Here is a 21,035-nt window from a genome sequence, read left to right as displayed (position 1 = left end):
TCCAGAGGTTGAACTACAACTCCCAGCAACATAGGAGCCAATATAGGCCATGTTGGGGATTTGGGAGGATGCAGTCCAGAAACAGAGGTTAATGAAGTTTGGCCAATGGGCTGCAAGAAGCCAGGGCTGTTTTTGTGTGTGTCCCCTCCAAATGTCTTCTAGGGGATGAAGAGGACATTTTTGCCATGTTTTGAGGGCATTTTAATGGTTTAAATTGTATGGCTAGTCTAAATACATTTTAACCTTTTCTTGAAGGCAGATTTTTAACTATAGTTGTTTTAACTGTTCTAAAGCTTCCTGGACTCCAAGACAGAATGATATTATGATTATGATTATGATTATGATTATGATTATGATTATGATTATGATTATGATTATGATTATGATTATGATTATTTCAGAAGAGACCTTTTTAAAACTGGAAATGAACAGTTAAAAAAAGTCCTCTTCTGGGCCTAAAATGCTGTTGGGAAGGGGCCAAAAGCATGGCAAAATGCCCCTCATGCCCCTGAAGGCACTTGGAAGCAAAATATTGGGGGGAGTTGTATGTGAGGAGGGGTGCCGTTCTCCAAGGTTTCCAAAGGGACTAAAGTGGTCTCTGAGTTTCCCACAGCTGTCCACCCCTAATTTAGGATATTTTTATTCTGCTTTTCTAACAAGCCTAAGGGAATTCCCAAGGGGTCTGTGATCTGCTCGCTCACACAAGGATCACTATAGGATTACCTGCACAATAAAAAGATAATGTAAAAAAAAAAAAGAAATTGATTTTTACAGGTGGAGTCCTGCCTATCTTGGTAACTGTTTTAACCACTGTCCCAGAAAGCTAGGGGGAGAATCTCAGCAGCTAACAATGCCAAGGGCTCCAGGCTTTGCATTAAATGTTTATCCCATGCAAAATGCTCAGTTGGTTTATACTGGCCAGGGCAAACCCAGCTCATCTTTCCTGCTGCAAAGTGGCAGGGGGAAAATATATTGACAAGGTTTGCTGGTTTGGTTGTTTCTCCCCATAGAGTTAACAGAACATTTTCCCTCTGCAAGGCCTGGGGCAGCTTGCTCCTGATCACATACTGGAAAAGCCCCAAATGGACAAAAGCTGGTGATCCTCATTTCAAAAGCCCCAGTTCGGTCAGTGATACCTTCGTTTGTCCTGGAAACCAGCCGAAAATTCTGTACTTCTTGCCTGAATTCCTGCTTCTTGACCTTCTTGATCTGAATCAAGTGGAATATGCCTAAAGAAAGACAGAAATAATCAGATATAGTTTAGATAATCATACTTAAGTGGACAGAGAGTTTCCAAATGAATCTGGTTTCAGTGAAACAGAGGAATAGTGCGTTACTTCCTGCCTGGAAACAGAAGGGTTGATCTAGGATCCACGTCTCTGGGAACTGGCCAAAGCCTCAGGGAATTGTTTTACTTTTTTTAGGTCTTCAGGCAAAGAGGCAAATCTCATAGAATCCTATAGTTGGAAGAGACCCCAAGGGCCTTGATCCAGTCCAACCCCATTCTGCCATGCAGGAACTCTCAGTCAAAGCATCCCTGACAGATGGCCATCCAGCCTCTGCTTAAAGACTTCCAAGGAAGGAGACTCCACCAAAATCTCCATTGAGGGAGTGTCTTCCACTGTCGAACAGCCCTTACTGTCAGGAGGTTCTTCCTAATGTTGAGTTAGAATCTCTTTTCCTGTAGCTTGCATCCATTGTTCCATGTTCTAGTCTCTGGAGCAGCAGAAAACAAGCTCCATCCTCAATATGGCATCCCTTCAGATACTTAAATAGGGCTATCATATCACCTCTTAACCATCTCTTCTTCAGGCTAAGTATCCCCAGCTTCCTAAGTCACTCCTCATAGAGCTTTATGGTTTCCAGGCCCTTCACCTGTGCAGCCATGATGCTGTTTGTGAGATTGTATGCCATGGACTGGTTTACTTTATCTATTTTATTGTTTGTATGTACAGCGCTGTGTAAATCTACAGTGCTATATAAATAAAGCATAAGAAGAAGAAGAACTGATTTTGGGGGCCTTCACACTCTGCGCTCATACATATCAGGTTTATCGTTCCCATTTTGTTTTGGGTTTGTGAATCTCTTTGAGTCATTGTAATCCCTTTGTTAGTCACACAAACAACAAGGGTGTTACGGTGGGAGTCTACTACAGACCCCCAAGTCAGACTGAGGAATTGGATGATATCTTTCTAAAACAGATGACCACAGAGTCAGAAAAGAGAGATGTAGTAGTGATGGGCGACTTCAACTATCCTGATATTTGCTGGAAGTCAAACTCAGCCAAATCCTCAAGGTCTTGCACATTCCTCACTTGCCTGGAAGACTATTTCATGGTCCAAAAGGTGGAAGAGGCAACAAGGGGGTCAGCTATTTTAGATCTGATCCTAACCAACAAGGATGACTTGGTTCATGGGGTGCAAGTGGTGGGATCCTTAGGTGGAAGTGACCATGTTCTCCTGGAGTTTGTTATACAGTGGAAAGGAGAAGCCAGGCATAGTCAGACACGCATCCTAGATTTTAGGAGAGCGGATTTCAGTAAACTTAGAGAAGTATTGAGGGCGATTCCATGGTCAGAAATACTAAAAGATGAAGGAGTTCAGGACGGATGGGAGTTTCTCAAAAGAGAGATACTGAAGGCACAATTTCAAACAGTTCCAGTGAGAAAGAAAAACGGGAGGTGTCTCAAGAAACCAGGATGGATGACTAAGGAACTTTCAACTGAGCTGAGTTTGAAACGGAACATGTATAAGAAATGGAAAAAGGGGGAAATCACAAAAAAGGAATTCAAAGAAATAGCAGGCATGTGTAGGGGTAAAGTCAGAAAAGCTAAAGCGCAGAATGAACTAAGGCTTGCTAGAGAGGTTAAGAACAACAAAAAGGGCTTTTTGGATATGTCCGCAGCAAAAGGAAGAAGAAGGAAACGATAGGGCCACTGCATGGAGAAGATGGCAAAATGCTAACAGGAGACAGAGAAAAGGCAGAATTCCTCAAGACCTTCTTTGCCTCAGTCTTCTCAGAAAAGGCAAAGGGAGCTCAACCTGAGGATAATGGAGCAGAGGACAGAATAGGGGAATTTCAGCACAGAACAAGTAAAGAGATAGTAGAGGAACACCTTATTAATCTAAATGAATTTAAGTCTCCGGGACCAGATGAACTCCATCCAAGGGTATTAAAAGAACTGGCAAATGTAATATCGGAGCCATTGGCAATAATAGTCTTTGAAAACTCCTGGAAAACAGGAGAGATCCCAGAAGACTGGCGAAGGGCAAACGTTGTCCCCATCTTCAAAAAGGGGAAAAAAGAGGATCCCAACAATTATCGTCCAGTTAGTCTGACATCAATACCAGGAAAGATTCTGGAGCAGATCATTAAACAAAAAGTCTGTGAACATCTAGAAGGCAATGCCATAATCACAAAAAGTCAACATGGGTTTCAGAGAAACAAGTCATGCCAGACAAATCTAATCTCTTTCTTTGATAAAATTACCAGCTTGGTAGATGAAGGGAATGCTGTGGATATAGTATATCTTGATTTCAGTAAGGCCTTTGACAAGGTTTCCCATGACATTCTTGCAAACAAGCTTGTAAAATGTGGGATAGACAAAGGAACTGTTAAATGGATCTGTAATTGGTTGACCGGCCGAAGCCAAAGGGTGCTCAACAATGGCTCCTTTTCATCCTGGAGAGAAGTGACCAGTGGGGTGTCCAGTGGGGCTCTGTCCTGGGCCCAGTGCTATTCAACATCTTTATCAATGACCTGGATGACAGAATTGGGAGCATACTTATCAAATTTGCAGATGATACCAAATTAGGAGGAATAGCTAATACTCCAGAGGACAGGATCAACATTCAAAATGACCTGAATAGACTAGAAAGCTGGGCCAAAGCTAACAAAATGAAATTCAACACAGAGAAATGTAAGGTATTGCACTTAGGGCGGAAAAATAAAATGCACAGATATAGGATGGGTGACACCTGGCTGAATGAAACTACGTGTGAAAGGGATCTAGGAGTCCAAGTAGACCACAAGTTGAACATGAGTCAACAGTGTGATGCGGCAGCTAAAAAGGCCAATGCTATTTTAGGCTGCATCAATAGATGTATAGTGTCTAGATCAAGAGAAGTAATAGTGCCACTGTATTCTGCTTTGGTCAGGCCCCACCTAGAATATTGTGTCCAGTTCTGGGCGCCACAATTCAGAAAGGACATTGAGAAACTGGAGCGTGTCCAAAGGAGGGCGACAAAAATGGTGAAGGGTCTGGAAACCATGCCCTATGAGGAACGACTTAGGGAGCTGGGGATGTTTAACCTGGAGAAAAGAAGGTTAAGAGGTGATATGATAGCCCTGTTTAAATATTTGAAAGGATGTCATATTGAGGAAGGAGCAAGCTTGTTTTCTGCTGCTCCAGAGAACAGGACCCGGAACAATGGATGCAAGCTACAGGAAAAGAGATTCCACCTGAACATTAGGAGGAACTTCCTGACAGTAAGGGCTGTTCGACAGTGGAATGCACTCCCTCGGAAGGTGATAGAGTCTCCTTCCTTGGAGGTCTTTAAACAGAGGCTGGATGGCCATCTGTCAGGGATGCTTTGATTTGGATTTCCTGCATGGCAGGGGGTTGGACTGGATGGCCCTAGTGGTCTCTTCCAACTCTACGATTCTATGATTCTATGACACATGCCATCCTTTCAGGATAATATGAAGCTGCCTCCATTCCCTTAAACGATACAGAATGATCTGGATAGATTCAGAAGCTTCTTCATACTTCCAAAGATGCTGATCGATACAGACCATTCAGGAAAACCTGGGGAAAACCCAGTATCAAATATTCCAGGATAAGTGGGGGGGGGGGGGGGGTGCCAGTTCCCCCCCCCCCCCCCCAAGTGTATTGAGTACATTCGTGACATGTGTGAACAACAAGGATTCAATCTGGATCCAGCCCAGATTATTTTTGTGGTGTGAATGGGGGATTTGTTGTTAAGGGCCATCAAGTTGACTTTGCCTTATGGACCCCCTATGAATGAGAGACCTCCAGGTCTCCCATTACCCACAGCCCTTCTTGGGTCATGCAAAAACTCACTGCCTTGGAATAAAATGTTGTAATAATTCTATTTGTTCTCTTCTCTTGGCTTCAGTCCACACCTTGTTCTTTCCTTTTGGGTTGCTCACCTCCTCCGGATTCAGCCCGGCCACCCAATGAATAGTGCTTTTAAAAGAAAGATACATACCTCCCCCATGTAGCTACTCTATTGTTGATACTCATCAAATGTGGCAAGGAACTAGGTGACCTGCTCTGTCTGTTCAGAAAGTGAAGTAGACATTTTTATATTCCTTTCCTAGTGACCTTCCTCTCTCCCTGAGAAAGAAATCTTGGAAAGAGGACTCAGGACTGCTAAGCCAAAAGGGGGGAAGATGAATTTTGGATGCAGCGCTCATCTTCAGCTGCCAACTTTACACATACAAGAGCCTCCCTTGGCTTATGCTTGACAGAGAAAAAGTCTGTCTCACCAGAACAAATCCAATGGGTATACTTTTTGAAGCCTCACAGCAAGTTTCACCTTGAAACCATCTGTGGCCACTTTGTCGTACCACTTTGTCAAGGTTTCTTCCTAAGGAATAATGGGAGTTGTAATTTGGTGAGATACATAAAATTCTCTGCTAGAGAGCTCAAGGGTAGTCCCCTGAATTACAGCATCAGAGCATAAAATTCTAAGTAGCTCATCGAACCACTGTTCTCAGGTTTCCCTAGAAAAGAGCCGTGTCAGTTAAAGTGCTATCGGATTGCTATAATTGTGTAGTGTGGATATACTAAAGTGTGTGTTGTGTGTGAGAGAGAGAGACCAAGGCATGGTTCTGGCTGGATCCACACGGCACAATTATAGCATTCTGATATTGCATTAAGTACTCCAGCTCCATTCTTTGGAAACCTAGAAGTTGTAATCCCAGTTAAACTGGTCATAACATTAAAACAGACATTAAATTAAAATAGTTTAAAACTATGGAATCCCAATTCAGCTAATCATTACATTACAAGACAAGTCAAGTTGAAATAGAGTCATCCCTCCTGATTCACGGACTTGGAGTCCACGGTCTCAATCATTTGAGAATGGCAAGTGGGGAGGGACAAAATGGCATGGTGCCCATGGCGTGTATGGGGTGTGCTGCCATTCAAATCAATGGGACTTGGATATGTGCCGTTTTCCACATTCTCAGATTTTCCGGATCCGGAAAGGATTAATTACTAACATCTGTGGCTTTGACTTTTGCAGATTTGATTATTTGCGGGTTTGATTAATATGTTCTCTCTAGGAATCTTTAGGTCCTCCAATGCAACACTGGCAGAAGTTGACCATAAAGTTGAGATGGAGAACCTAGAAATTCCTATGAAAAACAGTTCTCTAGGCATTTGTGACCAACTTCTGGCAGATGTTGACCATAGAGTTGCACTGGAAGACCTGGAGATTCCTAGAGAGGTGTTCTCTTAGTTTAAAAGATTCGTTTTTAATTTGCAGTTTTTCCACATTCATGGGGGCCCTCACTCCAACCCCAGCAAATGTGGAGGGACAAATATAGATTTAAAATGCTTCAAAAACAATAAGAAAAAGGGATTACAACACCCAATCCAATCATTTAAATCCTTTGTCCAAGTTGTTGCTGCTGTCGCTGCCCTCCATCTTCCTCCGCCGCCACCCACCGCCAGGTGAAACAAACCCTAGTATTTTCACCACAGAACAGAAAGGCTCACCTTTCATGAGTTTCCAGATGTAGATTTCCACGTCTTCTGAGGACTCCCTCTCTATGGCGATCTTTCTCAGGTTCTCTTTGGGGTACTCAGAGCTGGAGGAGGAGGAGGAGGGCACAAACATGTAGAGAGAGACTCTGCACTTGGTGGCATCGGTTTCCTCCGTGGGCATCTCTCTGTCCTCTGCAAGAACACAAAACCCGTGGGTGATACTGTCACCTCTGGCCTCCCAGAAACACAACTGAGGAAATGTGTATAGAAGAAGAGATTTTATTTATTTATTTATTTATTTATTTATTTATTTCTTACTTTGTATCCTGCTCTTCTCCCAAAATCCAGTATGCCTCATTTGTTCTAACACAGACTGTAGATGGGAGGAGGGAGTTTGGAAAAGTTACTGTTTGGATTGCAACTCCAAGAATCCCGGTGGCCATGCTAGTCAGGGCATTCTCTGGACTGTAATCCAGAAAGTAACTTTCCCTAGCTCTAAGGGGCATTACAATCATATTTTCCATAAAATCCCAGAGTCTTAGAGTTGGACGGGGTCACAAGGGCCATATAGTCCAACCCCATTCTGCCATGCAGGAATACGCAACTACAGCACTCCTGAAAGATACCTAAAGCAACCGATTCTACTTTCAAGCAGCTCTTGCAGTAAAAAAAAGTTCTTCTTCCTGATTAGAATGAATTTTTTTCTTGCCATTGAATCTATTAGTTTGTGTCCTAAGGCATGTTCCTACTATGAAATAGAGCCAATTGCTGATTGATGTAAAAGATCCTCGTTCCCTCTGAAACCAGTTTCTGTCGCAATGTGATCAGTTCCTGTCACGATAAAGCAAAGCAAAGGCAAAAAACCCGGAAGGGGCAGCACTTCCCATAGGGATTAATGGGGCGTGCGTGCGCCACTGCGCCACCATGTCGCCACACCACCATGTGCACGAGCCCCATTCATTTAAATGAGGCTCAAGTACACATGTTATTTGTTTTATGTGGGGGGAGTCCGGAACGGATCCCCCAAATAAACAAAGGGCGCACTGTAGTTTGAAAGAGGTTCTTTTGAGAAGAATTGATTCTGAAGCAAGTTGAATAATTGGGAACAACAGATCAAAATTGATTCGTTCTGTAGGGGAGAGATGAATGGCAGAGGGGTGTTTACCTTCCCTCCTCAGTTTTTGGCAGATCCGCCATTTCCCCCCTTCTCAGCGCTGTCTGGTACTTGTGCCAGTGCATTTTTTAAAAGTAAAATTGATAGAATATTTGATTGATTGATCAATCAATTTTTAAAAAACCCATTGTCCCCCCCCCCCCCGCCTCATTCCCTGACTTCTCCCTCCATTCCCCGGTTTTCTCCTTCTGTCCCCGGCTGGCTCCTTCTCCCTCCGTCCCTGGATCCCTCCTCACCCAGAGCCAATTTGAAGCAGCACAACTAGTGTGGACGACAACCATGCCAGAAAAAAAGCAATTACACTGGAGTAAGAAAAATATCCACTTTGATAGTGGGAACGAGGGACTTTTTGGAATCGATTTCCAACACAGAGCGAGGGAGAATCGGGAATCAGTTTAAACATCAAGTGGGAATGAGCCTCTAGTCTCTGGAGCAGCAGAAAACAAGCTTGCTCCATCTTCTCCATGATGTCTCTTCAGATAATTCAGGATGGCTATCATGTCATCTTTGAGTCTTCTCTCTTTCAGGTCAAACATACCCAACTCCCTCCATCACTCTTTTTGACTACGGTCCACATAAAAATATTTCTCATCTGTAGTAAACAAACTCATGATGTGCCTGTGCTTGCACATGGCACACATTGAACTCTCTGATATTCTCCTTTACTCCATCATATGCTCATCACGGTGGAACTGATCAAGGCCTCAGGTAATAACATTGGCCAGGTTCCAGGACATGAGTGAATGAGACACTGGAGACTCTTCCTCCTTAGACTCCTGGCTTTGGCCTTCCGTGTTTATCTTCTCCCTGCCAAGAGACGAGGCGGGAGAGGGATTCTGGCTGGCCGTGGGCTGTTTTTAGCACTCCTGTCCTTCACGTAGCCATTAACACTCTGTTTTTGCTTGCTGGGTAATTAGGAAATCACTTTTGGGCATGAATTTACTGCACTTGGTCCAGATTCCTGGACACCTCCATTGCCTAAGTTTGTCTCACTGGAGCACGACTATAAATAAACTATTTATTTGAAAAGTCACACAGTTGGCTGTGACTCATGTACCATTTAGGAGAAGCTGGTCCAAAAGACTGTCCATCCTCATATACTCAAGGGACTCATTCCACTTACATTGAAACCGGTTTGGGATTCGCCTTCGCTCCGTGTTGGTAAATCGATTCCAAAAGGTCTGTCGTTCCCACTATGAAAGTGGATCTTTTAATTGTGCCCTTGTAATTGCTTCTTTTTTGGCATGATTGTTGTCCCCACTAGTTTGTGCCGCTTCAAAATGCATTTCAATTATCTGTGCATCATCAGTTTGCAAGTAGTTGCAAAATCAGTGAATCGAATTTTCTATTAATGTTATTTTTTTAAATGCACCCATAGGTCACACCACAAGCCAAAAGGCAGGGCTGGGGGCGGAGTGGATCTCTCATAAACTGAGGAGGGATGGTAAACACCCCTCTGCCATTAGTCCCTCCCCTCCAGAATGATGCAATTCAGATGCATCGTTCCCACTTGTTGTTGAACATGCTCCAGAATCAATTCTTTCCAAAAGAACCACCAAAGAACTAATGTCAGGAAAGAGTGGGGTTTTTGCGTTTGCCTCGCTTCATCACAATTGAAACCAATCACACTATGATCAGAACCGGTTTCAAATGGGAACGACAGTCATATAAACCAACTGACAATTCACTTTAAATCATATTGGGAACGAGCCCAAGGAAAGTGCTGATTTACAGAGGTTTCAGCAAGATCACAAAAATGGTGACGATGTTCCCAGCCCCCTCCTGCCAGGGAGCAAGTCTGCGACAATGAGAAGAAGGACCCCCTCTGCATTTTCTCATTGCAGACTCAGTCACTGGCAGGAGGAGCTGGAAACATCCTCCTGCTCCTTGTGCCTCACTCTGCAGTTGACTGGACTTCCATGGCCTGATGCAGATGCTGGCTATTAAGGTGGGCTGGAATAGAATCATATGTATTGATAGAATCATAGAGTTGGAAGAGACCACAGGGGCCATCCAGTCCAACCCATTCTACCATGCAGGAACTCTCAATCAAAGCACCCCGGACAGATGTCTATCCAACCTCTGTTTAAAGGCCTCCAAAGAAGGATACTCCACCACACTCCAAGGGAGTGTGTTTCACTCTCAAGCAGCTCTTACCATCAGGAAGTTCTACCTAATGTTCTGCTATATGTCGGACGAGACCCGACATAGGACTAATCTCGATGGCTTTCAAAAGGCTATGGAGATGGATCTCTTCTGACAGGCCATCCCTGAATAACTCACTCGGTCACCCTGTCGATATAGATCATTGATATAGACTATTTATTGATTGCCCCAAGATGCCAATCTTGTCCTATATCTCATTGGTTTAATGATGGAAAATTACATTTTATTATTGTCATGCAGGAATCATTGTGATGTTATTTGGGGAGGAAGGGGATAGTAGGATCATTTTATATTGCACGTATTTTATTATTGTTGTAAGCCACCTCGATCCTACGGGAGAGGTGGGATAGAAATAAATCATCATCATCATCATCATCATCATCATCATCATCATCATCAATGTTTAGGTGGAATCTCTTTTCCTATAGCTTGAATCCATTCTTTTGTGTCCTGTTCTCTGGAGCAGCAGAAAAAAAGCTTGCTCCATCCTCAATATGACACTCCTTCAAATACTTATAAAGGACTATCATATCACCTTTAACCTTTTCTTCTCCAGGTTAAACATCCCCTAAGGCACGGTTTCCAGACTCTTCACCATTTTGGTTGCCCACCTTTGGACAGCACTACTGATTGTGTTTGCAATATTAATTTATAACTGGCCCTGGACAACCCAATGAAGAGGTTAGACATGCATTCAAAGGATAAGCTACAATGGTGAATCCCCACCTTTGCCTTTTAAACTCACCTACCTGGACATACTTTGCAGCATTTCCCTTCTACAGTTTCAGGTTCTTGGCAGGGGTACTTTTTGGGGCAGGTAATCTTCTGGCAGTCTTGGCTCCCATCCCGGCAGGTACACAGGATGCAAGGCACAATGAAACGGACAGTGGGATGCCACACTTCCCCATGCGAGTAGGTCTTCCCATTGTAAACGCAGGCTGGAAAGAGGGAGGGAGGTGAAAGGGGGAATTCCAGGTTGAAATAGGAACAATCAAAGAATTGATGCTGTGTAAAGTTGAAGGATTTCATGGCCGGCATCCATAGTTTTTTGTGGGTTTTTCGGGCTATGTGGTCATGTTCTAGCAGAGTTTCTTTCTGACGTTTCGCCAGCATCTGTGGCTGGCACCTTCAGAGAAAGATGCTGGCAAAATGTCAGGAACAAACTCTGCTAGAACATGGCCACATAGCCCCAAAAACCCACAAAAAACTATGGATGCCGGCCATGAAAGCCTTCGACTTCTCTTTCAAGAAAACTCATGGAAAAAACCCGGTATTTAATATCCCAGGTTAAGTGGGTTTTTTTGCCAGCCCCCACTCTCCACCCCCAAAAGTGCATTGAATGCATTCGGAATATGTGTGAACACTAAGGATTCAGCCCAGGTTCATCTTGGATTATTTTTGTAGTGTAAATGGGGCCTTGGTTTTTCACAGGAAACATGCTGTAGTGTCCACTGGAATCCACATTTACCCTTTTTGTGCTCCTCTTTCAGGATGATTTTGACGGTCGTGCCACTTCGCCCTTTGGTTGTTCTGATATTCCTGGGGACCAGTTCCAGTGATGCGCCCGTCGGGGGGTCCACCATGTCCAGGGACCCTTTTCTCTGGGTGCTTGCCACACATTGGTGCCGGGAATGGCTCTGGAGAAGCAAAGAGAGTATCAACAAAACATCACCACTAACTGTTTAGAGCAGGGCAAAGCTCTGCTTGGAAGTCTCAAGACAACCTCAGCAAAGTGGCATGAAATCCAGTTTAGTCCTGCCAGTAGAGTCCTCCCACCAAATCTATTCAATTTATTGATGTGTTGACTCACCATTGAACAATTGATTGGATGGGTCTACTCTAGCTGCTCAAAGTGTGTAACATATAGAGGAGACAGAATTCAATGAAGAATTCTAATGATCTGCACTCAAAATTTTTAGCTCACTTTTTCTGTGGCTTTTTTTTAAAACAAAAAGTGCTGCCACTGAGGACTTATTCTGCACGTAATTCACACTCGGCTTCTTGCGTGGGCTTTTTGTTGTTTTTGCTCTGTGCCTTCAAGTTGTTCCCAATTTATGGTGACTCTAAGCCAAACCTATCATGGGATTTTCTGGGGCTGAGAGGTCACCCAGCAGGTTTCTCTCATGAGATAGATAGATAGATAGATAGATAGATAGATAGATAGATAGATGATAGATAGATCACAATACAATGGGCGGGGGGAAATCAAGTACAGTTGTTCTGTTCTTTAGTTATACTCACTAGGGCAATTTTTAATGAACTACACCTGCTGAATATTGCAAATGAGAATATCTACTAGTAACAGGTGCAGATGGTCTAAAATATATATTTTCTTGAATGACATACACACATAAACATACATATATACGTTCGTCCCTCCCTGTTTGCGGACTTGGATTCTTCACAGACAGCAAGCGAGGAGAGACAAAATGGCACACGCACCCGTGATGCACATGTGGTGATGCGCACAGGAGCATGCCACCATTACAACCAATGGCACTTAAATATCTGTGATATTTCCGATTCGAGGGGGGGGGGCGAACAGATCCCCTGTGAATTGGGAGGAACAAATGTATTCATTTTCATTTAAAATGGAAATCTCACGTACAACACCTCTGATGGGGGGCTCTTCTATCAGCCTTTCATGGGACGTATCTGCAGAACAGGAAAATATATAGATTAAGCCAGGAGGATCTCCTAATAAGCCGGCATGTTATTCTTTCCTAGGATACTGACTATTCCTATTCCACATTTATTAATTCCAAAACCTATTCTACCCAAAACATTGGCCAAGACTCTGTATCTGGAAGGAGCTATGCAAGGTTCTGAATGTGGTAGTTTGGTTTAGCTTGGCTTAGTTTGGTTTGAAATTCAAAGCCATAGCCAGAGTTTGTTGTGGCACCAGAGCTCTCTGACAGGGAAGGCTAAATATTTCACAGAACTACAGATCCCAGAATCCCATTGCATTGAGCCTGGAAGTTAAAACGGTGTCAAACTGCATTCATTGTGCAGTGCACATTAGACTCAAGACATTGAACCTATTTAGTAGATTGTTGTTGTGTCATTTTTTTCCTTATGGCAACTCTAGACTGTTAACACCCAAACTTGCCCCCCCCCCCCCCAAACCTACCTTTTCAGCTTGGCACTGCCCTAACCAAAGGGTCTCCAAAGTACTGCAGATTGTGGCGCTGGGAAATAATATCTCTATTGCTCTTCTGGTCGTGGACACATTAACAAGAGCAGTTGTGGCAGGTCCCTTCCAGCAGCCTGTTGTCAATGCACCCCACAACAGGGAGATTGCTGCGGCTATCATTTCCCAACATCCCACAAATCTGCAGCATCTCACAAACCCTTTGTATGGGATGCTAGCTGACTGAAAGGTAGCAGTTTTTTGAGCAGGGGTGGCATCATGAAATATAGCTATGACAACAGAGCTCCATTATGGTAGTAATGTCTAATGATGCAGAATCTCAGCCATTATTATTGTCTGGCATCCTCTGCTGCATTGACAAATTCATAACCTAAAGTCATGGAACCGTAACGGCTCCATATTCATCAAATGCTTCTGAGGTAGTAGACTTAAGTCTGCAAAAGCTCATGCTGCCAATGTCTTTCTTTCAATTAATCTCAAAGGTGCTGCAAGATCTCTCTACATACTGGCTGCGTATTCAGCTATGTTACATATTCACAGTCGTGGTGCTATTCCTACAATGGCTGCATCTGCACTACAAAGCAGGTTGGCAATGCTTTAACTGATGTAGCAATTAAATTAGCAATTTAATTGTCAATTGCTTACTGTATATACTCATGTATAAGTCTAGACATTTAGGTCAAAAATTGACCCATACAACTTGTTGACTTATCCATGGGTCAATGTAAGTACTGTACCCTAACTCTTATTTAAAAGAAGGAACCATCCCCTGGTGAAAAGCAAGAGTATAATCTGTCCTGGAAGCACCAGCACTCTCTATTCTCTTATCCATCCAGCCTTAAGACTAAGCACAAAGAGCTATGTCTTCCAGAATGTTGTAGGTTATTTGACATTGTTTTGCTTTGCTTCATCCTTTAGATCCTTTTCTATATGCCCATGGGTCATATCAAAATCCATAATTTTGGTCCAAAACCTGCCCTCGACTTATGCATGAGGTCGACCTATAGTCAAGTATAGACGGTAGCAATATGCTAAGGAATTGTGGGATGTGTAGTTTGTTGTGGCACCAGAGCTTTTTGACAGTGAAGGCTAAATATCTCACAAAGCCACAAATTCCAGAAATGAGCCATGGCAGCTAAAACAGTGTCACACTGCATTATTTCTGGGCTAGATAAACCAAGGGTCTTTTGACTCAGTAGGAGGCAAGTACACTAGGAGATGAGAGCTTTAATTCCATGTACTGAAATGTCTCTGGTGATGGCAAAAGAGGTTGTGAGAGACTAGAAGAAACTCTATCTTACCTCTGCAGACTTGGCAACAGGAGTCTGGAACAGTCTGAGGCAAGGCACACAGCAGCTCTGGGCAGGTCACCAAACCACAGTAGATCTGACCTTCCTGAGATAAGATGAGAAGACCCCAACATATATGATCCAGACAGGGCATCCCCCATACACAACAGAGATGGACACATACTATCTTCTATCTGCTTCAAATGTAGGTCCCAGTGGACAGACGTGGAAATGGACAGACACAAATGTGCTCCTCCAAAAATTCGCACTCTCTACTGTACACCAAGGGTCAGGAAAGTGTAGCCTGTGGTCCTTCTGTAGCCTCAAAGACCATTTTGAGGTCTCCAGTGCCATATATCTGAACTGAAAACTTTGTTGGTTCTAGGCTGTTTTATTTGTGCCAAAGTTGGCTGGTGGGGGTCTCCTTCATGTCCCACCAGTGAGGACAAACCCTCACAGACTTCATTGGGAAGAAGGCCTTCTCTGTTGTGGAACCTCAACTGTGGAATGGCCTCTCCATGGAAGCCGGACTGGGACCAACACTCATTTCATTTAGATGCCAAGTGAAAACCTAACTGTTCATTAAGACCTTTGTTGTTGTTGTTGTGTACCTTCAAATCATTTTTGATCTATGGCAACCCTAAGGAAAACCTATTATGGTGTTCTCTTGGCAAGATATTTTCAGAGGGGGGTTGCCACCATTGCCTTCCTCACTCAAAGCCATGGCCAAGTGGGGAGTCGAACCCTGGTCTCTCCATGTCCTAGTCCAACACTCAAACTGCTACATTGCACTGGCTGTCTGGCGTTGAGTATCATTCATTCATCCCAAACACAGTTATATATAGTTTTTAATAGTTTTAAATCTTTTAAAATCTGTTTTTATTCATTGTGGTGTTTAGTACATTTTAGCTTATTTCCATTTTTTAAAAATTGTTTTAAACTGTTTTATTTGTATTAACGTTATAAGCTGCCCTAATATAGGACGGGGCATAAATATTTTTAACACATAAAATAAACCAATTAATGGCCATGGCATTCCGTTTGCCCAAGCCCTCCAAGAATGCAGGTGCGTTTCTTAAGAATCCTCCATTACGACTGGCTAGTGCAGATCCTCCTCAAAACAAGTGGCTTCCAGATGTGTTGGCATTTATTGTTGTTGTGTGCCTTCAAATCATTTCCAACTTATGGCAACCCTAAGGCAAACCTATCACAGATTTTTCTTGGAAAATGTCTTCAGAGAGGGTTTGCTATTGCCATCCTTTAAGGCTGGGAGAGTGTGGCTTGCCCAAGGTCCCCCAGTGGCTTTTTATGGCCAAGCATGGATCGAACCCTGTTCTCCAGAGTCATAGTCCAATGTTCAAACCACAACATCACCTTGGCATACACCTGGCTAATTAATACTACATGTGAAAAGGATCTTGGGGTTTTAGTAAACCAAAAGCTGAACATGAGCCAACAATTTGATGTGGTGGCCAAAAAAGCCAATGTGATTCTAGGCTGCACGAACAGGAGCACAGTGTCCAGATCAAGGGAAGTAGTTTATGTATATGTACCTCCAAGTTGCCTGTTGACTTATGGCAAACCTATGAATTCCAAAGTGCCACTCTATTCTGCTTTGGTAAGATCTCACCTGGAATCTTGCATCCGGTTCTGGGCACCACTGTTCAGGAAGGTGTCCCCCATCCTATATCTATGCATATCATTTGGGTTCAGCCATTTAACCAATTACAATCACTGTCACATCATGGATATTGCCCCAGGGAGACAACTCACCTCCCAAGACATCTTATCAGGCCCACAAACCACTTATTCTGTATCCCTCAGCTGTTGTTGTTTTTCTAACATATGGAAAGTGTGGGAGATTGTGTCCTAAGGCACTTACCGAGCAGCTGCACTGGGTACACTGGTTTGACTGTCTGGAAGGGAAGAGTTCGTTGTTGGAGAAAATGTCACCATGTCGGTATGTTGTCCCATTGTATTGGCAGGAGGAATTGATGGGCATCTGGAATCTGGAGGGAGCGTGAAGCTCTGTGTGGGGAAAGGAGTGACAAACAAGAGAACCCATAACCAATGCACTTTCTCTCATACAGTTGGCCCTCCACATTTGCAGCCTTGACTTTCGCAGATTTGATTATTTGAGGTTTTGATTAATATGTCCTCTTTAGGAATCATTAGGTCCACCAATGCAACTCTGCCAGATGTTGATCATAGAGTTGTGCCAGAGAACCTAAAAGTTCCTAGAGAAAACACTTCTCTAGGCATTTGTAAGTCCTTCCGCATGATTCTGTGGTCAATATCTGGCAGATGTTGACCACACAGTTGCATTGGAGGAGCTGGATATTCCTAGAGAGGTGTTCTCTCAGGTAAAAAGAATAGTCTTTTATTTTAATGCAGGGTTGAAGGTGCACATTTTCTGGGCTAAGGAGTCTATCACACGAAGAAGATGGGGAGTTTATCCCATGAATAGCCCAGAAAAATCGCATAATTACACATACCAATTTCACAGAACAGCGCACAAAAAGAGAGCCCTGGTGGCACAGTGGTTAAATGCCTGTACTGAAGCCACTCACTCAACACCATAAGATTGCAAGTTCAATGCCAGTCAAAGGGCTCAAGCTCGACTCAGGCTTGCATCCTTCTGAGGTTGCTGAAATGACTTCCCAGATTGTTGGGGGCAATTAGCTTACACTTTGTAAACCACTTTGGGAGTGCTTTAGTGCACTGATAAGCGGTATAGAAATGTACTTGATATTGCTTGCTATAAAACCCGCCATTAAAGTGGTCATAAAGAAGACTTAATGCACATCTTTTTACTTATGGGATTTCAGCAACATTGCATTTCCAACCTCACTTTATTTGCGCCATTGTGTGTGATAATCATTCGTGCAATTACTCACCATTTCTGCTTCATTTATGGGATGCTTTAAATGCACTTTAATCATTCTTTAATGCTGAAATCAGCCCCAGCATGATAAACTCCTAAACTGGAATATCCCAGGTTCTTTTTGCTCCACTTTTTTTAGGCCTGGAGTGCGGCTTCAATCCAGTTTCTGTCCACTTTGAAGGTGTGCGTAATCTAAACGCCCTGCCTTAAAAGCAGCTTGAAACTGCTTTATTTGGTCCATGTGTTTCACCCTGAAGTCTTGATCCCTTTGCAAGAACCCTTTGCATACTGATTTTCCAGACTATATCTTTGAATATAGCAATGTGTGTGTGAATATCCACTCACCTGGGCATTTTGGACAGCACTGGTGAGGGTCTCTGATGGGATTTTGGCACTGAAGAGCCGGGCACTGGATCTGATAGCAGCTCACACTGGTATCCTGGCGAAAAGGAGGGATTATGAGCCTCTGTTAGTCACTGAGATAATTCATTTCCAGTTTATGGCTGCATCCTAGTCATTGAATCCAGCATGCATCTTACACTGTAGAAATAATGTTGTTTGACACCACTTTAAGTGCTGCAGCTCCATCCTATGGGATCTATAGTTTACAAGGCCATTGGCCTTCTCTGCCAAAAAGTGCTTGGTGCCTCACCAAACTACAAATCCCAGGATTCTGTAGGAAGGAGCCATGGCCGTTAAAGTGGTGTTGAACTGCATTATTTCTACTGTGTAGATTCACCCTGGGCCATTTCAGTCCCAGGATTCTCTAGGAAGGAGCCATGGCAGTTAAAGTGGTGTCAAACTGCATTATTTCTACAGTGTAGATGCACCCCAGTGGGATACAAAAATAAAAAAAAATTAGGGAGTGCCTAAACATAGGGAAATTGCTCCCATGCCATGGCAAGGGGTATGACAGGGCAATGCAACCCCTGGCCCAAGTCTCTGACAGTTGCCCACTCCCAACGTAGACCTTGATACAGGAGCCAAGAAGAGGGGAGCCTTCACCAAGCAGTTCAGACTTTTGCAAGATACCTGGGAACAGGTGCATCGGAGGCAGTACATCACCCCTTGAGGCTCCAGGTACGGGTGCCAGCTTGCCCCTGCTTTGTACTTCTTGCCATGAAATGTACAGGAGACCTCTGAACCTGGAAATAAAACATTTTTAAAATGTTTTGACACGATTCATATTTTTAAAAAATACATCTTGATTTTCTTTGTAACAGAAATTCAAAATGGCTAGGAAAAAAATAAAACCGAAATGCTAGTTTCTTCTGGACTAGACTCACCAACTCAACTGCTAAAAGGTACTGTATATAGTCATGTATACGTCTAAAAAAAATTGGTTAAAAAATTGACCCAAAAACCCTGAGTCGACTTATCTGCGGGTCAATGTAAGTACTGTACTTTTACAAGTGTGTGTGTGTGTGTGTGTGTGTGTGTATACACACATATATGTATATGTAACTATCCCCTGGTGAAAAAAGAAAAGTTTAATCTGCCTTGGAAGCACTGAGCCTCTTCTACACACTCATCCTTCCAGCCTTTACTATAAGCACAACTAGTGCTGCCTGTAGGTTTTTTGGTATTGTTTTCTTTTGCTTTGTCCTTTACATCCTTCATTACATGCTCCTAAGCTTTGCCCTCGACTTATCCAAGTGTCATATCAGGATCCATCATTTTGCCCCCCAAACCTGCCCTCTACTTATTCATGAGGTCGATTTATAGTCGAGTATATACGGGTAAGTCAACAGTTATTTTTAAATTTATTTATTGGATTTGTATCTTGCCTTTCACCCAAAATGGGATTCAAGGTGTAAATCCCATTGGTTTAATGAGCCTATTGGAGCTGGGATGAGCAAGAGGATTTAGGCCATAGATTCCCACTGGTCCTAAATATCCCACCTGATACTGGGAGCTAAGTACTTGGATGGGAGGTTGCCAACAAATACCAGGTGCTGTTGGCTTTATTTCAAAGGAAGACATTAGCAAAACCACTTCTTGAGTATTCCTTGCTTAAGAAAACGCTATGAAATTCATGGGGGGTCACCATAAATCAACAGGGAACTTGAAGGAACACACACACACAATATTATTTATATCCCTGACTTATATTTTAAATTGATTTTTATTTGTATTTATAGTGTTCGTATTTTAGTTTTAAACTAAGGGATAAGGGAATATGTCATTTTAGTTATGTATGTGTTGTTTATGTATTTATGTATTCTGTCGTAACCCGCCCTAATCCTTCTGGAAATGTGGGTTATAAATAAAATCTATTATTATTATTATTATTATTATTATTATTATTATTTACTACCCTAAGTCCCTGTACTGGGAGAAAGATGGGATGATGATAATACTAATACTAATAACATACCACCTTTTCCCCAAAAATGGGATGCATGTGGATCAGCCCTGTTTTGTGGATTGACCATAATTGTGACAATGTTCTCTTTTCTTCTCTGCCTCTTCAGAAGGTAGCCTTCATTTCACCAATGGATGACTGACTGATGCCATTTTTCACTGGAGCCAACCTATACTATCTGTGAGGTTTTCCAACAACAAAACCCACAATGGAATAAGGCAATAGGCAGCAAACTGCAAACCTACAGGTCAGGCATCTAGTGTCTTCCATGTCAGTAGGATGGGTAAATCCACTCCAGGTATTAATCTCTCCAGATAGATTCAGCACCTTGGAGACTTCCTTTAATCTAGCCAAAACCTGGCATGGATTCACCACCCCATTGAGATGGGAGCCACCAGCTGCCACTGCTACTGATGTTGTTGGACTCCAAGTCCTATCTGTCCAGCTCACAAGACTAAAGATTGCAGATGATGAGAACTGTAGTCCAACAACAATGGGCCGTGAATGAAGGAATGACGTGCCGCTACCAAGGGATTTGCTACATTCTTATTTATGCTCTTTATCAGAGTAGGTTGTAGGGAGTATTAAATATAGATTGTTTAAGCTGAGGCTGTGAAGGCTTTATCAAATTTGCATATGACACCAAATTAGGAGGAATAGCTAATACTCCAGAGGACAGGATCAAAATTCAAAATGACCTGAATAGACTAGAAAGCTAGGCCAAAGCTAACAAAATGAAATCCAACACGGAGAAATGTAAGGTACTGCACTTAGGGTGGAAAAACGAAATGCCCAGATATAGGATCATGGGGGACACCTGGCTGAATGAAACTACGTCTGAAAGGGATCTGGGAGTCCAAGTAGACCACAAGTTGAATATGAGTCAACAGTGCAATGTGGCAGCTAACAAAGCCAATGCGATACTAGGCTGCATCAATAAAAGTATAGTGTCTAGATAGAGGGAAGTAATAGTGTCACTATATTCTGCTTTGGTCAGGCCCCACCTGGAATATTGTGTCCAGTTCTGGGCACCACAATTCAAAAAGGACGTTGAGAAACTGGAGCCCATGTGTCTAAAGGAGGGCGACTAAAATGGTGAAGGGTCTGGAAACCTTGCCCTATGAGGAACAACTTAGGGAGCTGGGGATGTTTAGCCTGGAGAAGAGAAGGTTAAGAGGTGATATGATAGCCCTGTTTAAGTATTTGAAGAGGTGTCACATTGAAGGCGTAAGCTTGTTTTCTGCTGCTCCAGAGACTAGGACACAATGGA

The 21,035-nt window shown here is 43.0% G+C and overlaps 1 protein-coding gene across 1 annotated transcript in view; it reads right to left on the bottom strand.

Moving 5' to 3' along the window:
• The window catches only part of LOC149320182 (chordin-like protein 2), a 36,492-nt gene that overhangs the window by 1,963 nt on the left and 13,494 nt on the right, over positions 1 to 21,035 (bottom strand). The window contains exons 4-12 of the mRNA XM_089508293.1: positions 18,433 to 18,539; positions 17,746 to 17,839; positions 16,399 to 16,544; positions 14,529 to 14,622; positions 12,685 to 12,731; positions 11,545 to 11,713; positions 10,826 to 11,014; positions 6,749 to 6,928; positions 1,137 to 1,229 (exon numbers count right to left, since the gene is read on the bottom strand). Of these exons, the coding sequence (XP_089364419.1) occupies positions 1,137 to 1,229; positions 6,749 to 6,928; positions 10,826 to 11,014; positions 11,545 to 11,713; positions 12,685 to 12,731; positions 14,529 to 14,622; positions 16,399 to 16,544; positions 17,746 to 17,839; positions 18,433 to 18,539 (1,119 nt within the window). The remainder of the gene's footprint in view (positions 1 to 1,136; positions 1,230 to 6,748; positions 6,929 to 10,825; positions 11,015 to 11,544; positions 11,714 to 12,684; positions 12,732 to 14,528; positions 14,623 to 16,398; positions 16,545 to 17,745; positions 17,840 to 18,432; positions 18,540 to 21,035) is intronic.

This window comes from Sceloporus occidentalis, unplaced genomic scaffold (assembly GCF_023333645.1).
Source record: "Sceloporus occidentalis isolate IW3139 unplaced genomic scaffold, rSceOcc1.0.p SCAF_2, whole genome shotgun sequence".
Lineage (NCBI taxonomy): Eukaryota > Metazoa > Chordata > Lepidosauria > Squamata > Phrynosomatidae > Sceloporus > Sceloporus occidentalis.
The sequence above is the reverse complement of the archived record's forward strand: the minus strand, read 5'-3'. Positions and strand labels throughout refer to the sequence as shown.